This window comes from Sinocyclocheilus rhinocerous, unplaced genomic scaffold (genome assembly GCF_001515625.1).
Source record: "Sinocyclocheilus rhinocerous isolate Xijiao unplaced genomic scaffold, SAMN03320098_v1.1 scaffold584, whole genome shotgun sequence".
In the NCBI taxonomy this organism is placed as follows: Eukaryota; Metazoa; Chordata; class Actinopteri; order Cypriniformes; family Cyprinidae; genus Sinocyclocheilus; species Sinocyclocheilus rhinocerous.
In genome coordinates this window covers 161172-168844 of record NW_015630348.1, presented here as the reverse complement: position 1 = coordinate 168844, position 7673 = coordinate 161172, and the positions used below count along the sequence as shown (strand labels likewise).

At 39.0% G+C, this 7673-nt stretch overlaps 1 protein-coding gene across 2 annotated transcripts in view; it reads left to right on the top strand.

Annotated features, from left to right (window-relative positions):
* The first annotated feature begins 356 nt into the window (after positions 1-356).
* Positions 357-7673, top strand: part of LOC107740094 (beta-2 adrenergic receptor-like) — a 10101-nt gene continuing 2784 nt past the window's right edge. The window contains exons 1-2 of one of the 2 annotated variants that reach the window (XR_001640057.1): positions 357-566; positions 737-2035. Coding sequence is in view for 1 of the 2 variants with exons in the window: in XM_016552382.1 (XP_016407868.1) it covers positions 740-1960 (1221 nt within the window). In the remaining variant the exon portion in view is untranslated. Of the gene's footprint in view, positions 567-736; positions 3126-7673 lie in introns of those variants that run through there. The other variant, XM_016552382.1, reaches the window with a different exon arrangement.

Genomic DNA, 7673 nt, shown 5'->3' with positions numbered 1-7673 from the left:
TCGATTCCTAGCTTCCCAATAAACCTGGCATTTTACACTATGAATATTGTCGGCTAGTTTTGTCTGTTCCAAAGCACTTACATGAATGAGTTTATTCATGAGTTACAGAACACAAACATATATAAAAGCCAGAAACAATGTATTAAACCAGAAAATATATATGTAAAACTAGTCTGCATGAACTGTTTGAAATGCAATTCAAGTCTCACTGTAGCTGTCAGGATGTTGTTACTTAATTCTGTAGCAGCAGTACAGCCTTCACCTCACTCTCAGCTCATTGGCTGAAAGTCAGCTATGATGTCATCACAGAATGTTATAAGGGCTCTGACAAATAGCCTGGGAGCCACACTTAACGTAACACTGCTCGGCAGAGTGACTGTGTGTGAGAGAGGTTGAGAAAAGTGCTGTGGTGACAGAGGAAGAGAGAGCAAAAGTGAGAGAGAAAGAGATAAGCATGCAAGAGAAAGCTGGGGAGGATCTACTCGTTCGTAACAAACCTATAAACCTTAAAAGCATGCTGTAACTTTGTATGGAAGGAGGAGTGGAGGTGGAAGTCATTTTTGGAGGTTTGTAAAAAAAAAAGTGCATTATCTTTGCATTGAATTGCACTGTTTTTACAACTTGTTTACTTAGTGTTTGCATTTTTAAATGGTTTACCGCTCAGTGCACAAGCCTTTGTGTTAATTTTTTCTTAACTAATTCAGTATATTTCTGCTTTTCCTTTTCAATCTCTCAGGTCATGGCAAACACCACTGCATCTCCATCTCTGAATGACACCCAGTCTAACATTGGCGAACCACAGATGGTGCTGTTGGGCACACTCATGTCCGTTCTTGTTCTGGTCATCGTCTTTGGCAATGTCTTGGTGATTACAGCCATTGGCCGCTTCCAACGACTTCAGACCGTCACAAACTGTTTCATTACGTCACTTGCGTGTGCAGACCTGGTCATGGGATTGGTGGTGGTGCCTTTCGGCGCCCTTAACATCAACCTTGGCACTTGGCAATTCGGCAGATTCTGGTGTAATTTCTGGACGGCCACTGATGTTCTGTGCGTCACGGCCAGTATCGAGACGCTCTGTGTCATCGCTCTGGATCGCTACCTCGCCATAACATCCCCCTTCCGCTACCAGTCCTTACTGACCAAGTGCAGAGCTTGCATCATTGTGCTGCTGGTATGGGTCATTGCCGGGCTCATTTCCTTCCTACCCATCCATATGGATTGGTGGATTGCCAATAGTACAAAAGCAAGGTGCTGCTTGATGAATGTTACCTGCTGTGACTTTCACACCAATACCACTTATGCCATCATCTCATCCATAATCTCCTTCTACATCCCTCTGGTCATTATGATTTTTGTCTACAGCCGCGTCTTCCAGGAGGCAAAGAAGCAGCTGAAGAAGATATACAAAAGTGAGGGACGATTTCATGCTCAGAACAATGGCAAAACTCAAGAAGTGGCAAGCAGCCACTGTGAGGCAAGGACCGCCAAGAAGCCCAAGTTCTGCCTGAAGGAACATAAAGCTTTGAAGACTTTGGGCATCATTATGGGTATATTCACGCTGTGTTGGCTCCCGTTCTTTGTACTAAATGTGGTCAGGGCCATATATGAACAAAAATCCCCAAAAATGGACCATATTGACCCTATATTCAAAATCTTAAACTGGATAGGTTACGCTAACTCAGCCTTTAACCCACTGATCTACTGTAGAAGTCCAGAGTTTAGGTACGCTTTCAAGGAGATTCTATGCCTCAACAGAACACGCTACCCTAATGTCAGGCCAGTCAATGGATATATATACAGTGGGCACAGCTGGCAAAGTGAGCACCGAGGGCGAAGCAAAGGCAGCTCAGAGAACAGTGACACAGCTGGGGGAAACTTTGAGAAAGAGGGACGCATGTCAGCAGATAAAACGGACTCTAATGGGAACTGCAGTAAAAACCTTACGAGTGTGTTATAAATCACCTTGCGAGTCCTGGCTCGTTCTACTGTGACTTCTCAATGTGTCACATAAGGACAGGTTAACCCTCCTCTGGTAAGTGACCAATAGTAGGTGTGTGTTGGAAAAAGGGACTTTTTAAACATTGGTTTTCCTCATCTACCTCATTGCTTTCTCTTAAGTTCACTTGCTCTGTTGGTTCATTTCACCACTCGAATAGGTTTGCGCACTCAAAAAGTAGTTTCAGCTAAAGAAAACAACAAACTAGATGCTAAAAATGTTTAGCAATTCAGTTTTAAATGAACAGGAATGCTCACAGAGATTGTATTTCTTTGATAGCAATGAAAAAGAACTTTGAAGTGGATGTTCAGTAAAGGGACCTCCCTCCTGAGTCATGTTTCTGTCATCTTGCATAAAGTGAGGAACTGAGTTTCAGTTTTAAAGAATGTTTGCTTGCATTAGATCAACAGATTAAATCAGGTATTGCCGTCTGAAGCATTTTCACTGCAACTTAGTTAAATTTGGATGCTTAAATATTAAATCATTCAGTCATTCAGACTAGAACAAGCATTACTTCACATAAAGTATCAGGTTCACTTCTGTAAAACAGGCCATTTCTGATGGTACATAAAAAAATACACCACATAAAAATTCTTACACCTGCCACAGCTCTGTTCTAACTAGTCTAGAGTACATCTAAAAATGTCTGGGTTAAAAATTGACCCAATTGGTAACTCAGCACATAAACAACACCTCTTATCACAATGAAAGAGGAAGAGAAACCGCATGTTCATACCAGTTTGTTTAAGGAAATTGCTGAATTATATAGTTCAGTCTTTTAGTCATGTGATTGCTTAAGCTGAGTATCCTTAGATGGAAGTCAACAAAAATAAACCATTGTATGCTAATGCACGATATCGCATTCTCACAGCATAAACAAATTCTCTATCTCTTGCTTAAAATGTGTATGATAACAGAACTTCTCTGGTGGCCTGTTTTGATCTGCGTTAAGTCATTTCGCGTCCCTCAGCAGGCACAGTCCTGAATGCTGCCAAATCCTAATTAGTCACCCTAGGAATGTTCTTAACTTTTTCCAGTACAATTGAACAAAGTCCATCAAGCTTCCGTGTAAATCCCTGAGAAACAGTGTTTATCAAAGTCATTATGTGACTCCCTCTCAAAAAAACATTATCTAGAAAGATAAATAAATAAAGTAGGAGGCATCGGGTTTCCTGTCAGGCTCAGCTAATGCATGCAGTGCAAAGCACACAGCAATTTCCCTGTTCCTCACTCACTCACATTTCTGACCTAGGCGTTTAATCTAATGTTCCATGCATATCATAAACTGCGTAAGTGGTAAACCGTTTCAATACTTGTCAGTGTTTGTGAACTATTAATTTAGGGCAAGTGTCTCTCTGTTACTGTGCAGCCTGTTTATGCGATCGATAACTGTGAACTTTGCTCTTTAGGATATCTCTTCGTATTAGTTGTGGCTTTTTGTGGTCTTGATTGATTTTATGTGCAAAGCAAAATGCTTTGAGGATTTCAAACATTTCTACACATTTACTTATCATGGATAAAATGTGCTGATAAAACAATATTTCTATTTCACTGAAGCATTACATCAAAGTGCAGTTTAAAACCAGCTTCTTAAAAGGGTGCACTCTAAATCTGTCCAGGATTTTACATTGGAAACATAAGTCAAACATTGTCAATGTATATGTAAATGTTAGAAAAAAACTATAGAGATTAAAAGAATGCTCTGTCACTGTAAACACTGGACTACCAAGCAACAGCATGCATGTCCTTTTTCAGTAAATGAAAGTGAATGTGACGGCTTGGACAGATTTGTTAACACTGCACCCTTCTGGGAAGGATTTTCTCTGCATGTAGATCACAGTAGCCTCTCGTGTGAAACTGTGACCTGTACCACCTTGTGCTAAATGAAATATTTGTGCAATCTTTGCTTTGATTGTGGCAATGTGATTTACTGTTGTGTTAGAAATTTATATTAATACTACCTTCTCTGTGGACACGCTTAACCTGTTGAGTAAAGTGTTTACATTCATAAATGTCTTTCATTTAGACATGGGTCATAAATTATTGGCATGCAAATTGCCATGAATTGCACTTTCATCTTTCTAATTAAGCAATGCTCTGGAGTTAATGTCATGCTATAGACATCATATTGATGTCATCTTCAGCATTCAATGTGCACTAAGTATTTTTTTTTCAATTGTAAGTTTAACAAATACATACAAATTTGTAGACCTTCTCTCTATTCTGTAGGTCATCAGAAGGCATTTCCCTCACCATTGAAGAGTAAATCAATCAGTGAATCACCACGAGTATGATTTGTGTCCATCTGTGCTGCGTGGAAAACATCCCCTTAAGAATAACTTCACCATTTGCATGCATAGCTGCAACTCAGCCATGTCTATTTCAGTATGGGAACGAGCCCCTGCAGCATGTGATTGGAATAGACTGTGATATTGTAAAATGTTTCCATTCTGAGCAGAGGTTTATTACTATATCAGATTTCATTAGAATTCATTCTCATTCACCTCATATGCCTGTGAACAAAAGTGCAGCCTGGATACAATGAATTAGGTGGCATAATGTCTAAGTGTTTTGCCACACAGAACCTCTGTAGGTTATAGATATATATAGGAAGAGTGAGGCTATACTACTGATACATTAAAATGCCAATGATTCATGATGTTATAGTGGTAAATGTTCTCTTGATTGATTGGTTCATATGCCTGCTGTGACATTCAGGAAAGAGCAAAGAGAAGGAAGAGAGAATAGATTCATTTAATGAAAGGAAAATTAGACATAAATGGACCCAGCAGAGAGGAAAATATAGGAAGGTTTTTGCCATGAACCCCATTAGTCATGGTGAAAAGGTACATGAAGAAATTGATGGATTAATGTGTGTGATGAATATGAAAGAATAAAAGTGAAATTCAGGCATTCTAATACCTTACAATCCCACTACTGTACTACTTTAAAAATAATGCAGGTTATGTTATAATGCTATCTAATGTAACCGAGAGCATATGCCTACAGTGATGTTACAGTGATCAAATTAATACAAATCAAATTAAAATTAAATCATTGACAAGTATGCAATTTATAATAATAATAATATATTATAATATATATATATATATATATGTACTATACAATACATACATACATAATTTTATTGTTTTGTTCTGATTTTGATTTGTTAGCTTGATAAGAGTACTGTAAGATTACCAGTCTTCTTCTTCTTTTTATATTATATTAATAATTTATATGTTTTATATATTTAGACATTTCCGAAATAGCCATGAAAAAAGCACATTGGTATGACAAAAATGAACTGAAACAGTGACAAAAAATGATCTGCAGCAAGCAAGAGAAAAAAAGAAACCATGTGAAAACATTAGCTGTAACATTAGACGTTACAGAGGCTCAGAGGATGTGATTTCCAGAGGTTCATCTCTTTGAAAAACACTGTGCCTTTGACGTTAAACTAGCCTATGTGTGAGGAGAAGAAAACAGACAACACAACCTCACCTAACATCAACAGCCTCAAACAAACAAGCAGTCAGTCTGAACACCTCATTCTTTGACCCTCTCACCACTAAATCAAAGTGTATTCCACCGTGAGAAGCTTTTATAAGGACACGAGACTTTAGCCGGCTTAAGAATGGCCTGGTTATTAAATGTGATTTAGAACTACTGAACAAGAGCCGCTTGTTGTTATTCACGAGTGCTCTCCAAACTGATCCGATCATTTACCTCAATTACACTTGAGCCTCGGCTGAGCTATAGGCAGCACGTCTCAGTTATTAAATCATGCTCGGCTCTCCACCACAAATAAAACTGTTGCATCAGTTGGCACCTCTTAAAAAGTCTTAAAACGTCTGCCAGGCACACATACGGCTTCTCTGTCAATATACAATTTGGAACATGATGTCTTTCTCTGGATTCCACATGCTCATGTCACAGGCCAAATCTCCTTCTCTGCAGTATCTCAGTTCCTTAGAAGCCTCCTAGATAATGGAATCATGCTGTGAGTGGAAAAGTGCACCATCCTTTTTTCTAAAGATTTTTAGAAAAGAGCTAAAACTGATGGCGAAGCGCAGGTTTCCGTATCTCCAGCAAAGGAGCAGGGTGCTGACCATGGCACCACACAGTCTAACATCACTTGTCTGTGAGACCCCTCCACAGGCCACCCCAATAAAGTCATTCTCCTACCCTGGGGGTTAAAACAGCACAGCATCAGAGCATGGTTTCATGAGTCCAAGAAAAATATCTGAAAAATACTAGTCAAACAAACAGCCCATGGCTACATGCCGTGTTCCTTTCCCACGTTTGATACATACCATTTTTTGCTATTAGCCTGCAGCATATTATATAAATCTCTAAATCTGACAGCAACGTGCCACAGCTGTCATCATGGCCGTGCAGAACAAAGAACTTTCGTACCGTAATAGTGCCGTAATGGTCTGAACATGAGGAGTGGGAGACATCAGTAGAGTACAACATAAACACTAACTATCACCACAGACGAGCTGCATGACACACGTGGACACACACATGAAGACTAACGCTGCTGCATATGCAGTGAAACACAAAAACAACTAGCCGCGTACACAAACCAGCACAGGGGAGGTGAAATGAGACACCACAAAAGCACTCTGAGGAGAGATTATGGAGTCACTCACAGGAGCCATTTTCACATAGTAAGAGCCGAGGGTCTCGCTTGTGCTTAATGATTTTGCCATTAGAGTAATCCAGTGTCTCATTTCTCCCTCCAGAACAGAATGTCCACCGTGTGATTTTAACATTATAGTCGACCAGCTGTGACTCACAGTCCTGCCATGCATTTGTGCATTTTTAATTGATGCTGTATGCTAATTTACATGGTAATGGAGAAATAACATGAAAAAACATGGTTTATACATGGGATGGTTTTTAAAAGCTCAAGTTCACTTTAGAGCATCAGAAAATATGAAAAAACACAATGAACTGAAATTGCGAGAATGTGCTTCAAGGCCACTGTTCAGTAGTAATTCAATACATGTAGAAAAATAGGTCTGTGAAGATAGTTAGGCTTTTAACTGAGATGTAAAAAAAAATAATAATAATAAAAATGCATTTCACAAAATAAATACATTTATGAAGTGTATATGACTTGTTTTCCAACAAAACCATCCTTGGATTTTACATATTATATTATATTATATTATATTATATTATATTAAATATCTTTCACTGGAAAAAAACTTAAATATTTTGTCTTGTTTTCAATACAATATAATATAATATAATATAATATAATAATTTATAGTGCTGTCAAACGATTAATCGCGATTAATCGCATACAAAATAAAAGTTTTTGTTTGCATAATTGTCACACCCCATTGGACTTTTGTTGTATTTTCATCCCTCATGTGCTCTGTGTGACTTCGGCTGTGTCCGAAAGACAAGTGTAAACACGCTTCTGATCGGAATGTTATCCGATCAGTGTGTCCTGCTCCAGAGGTAGTCGAGGACGCACTGTGATCGGATCTCAGTGTAATGTAAACGCAATCCAGCCATCGTGTCTGCATTCGCAGGTCGACATCATGCAAAACACCGCCCCCTCTCTCGCGAACTGTCAGAAGAAAGACGGAGAACACCCGAGTGGAGCGCTAGTGAGACTTCTACACTTATCTTTGATTTGTAAAATGTCCCGCGA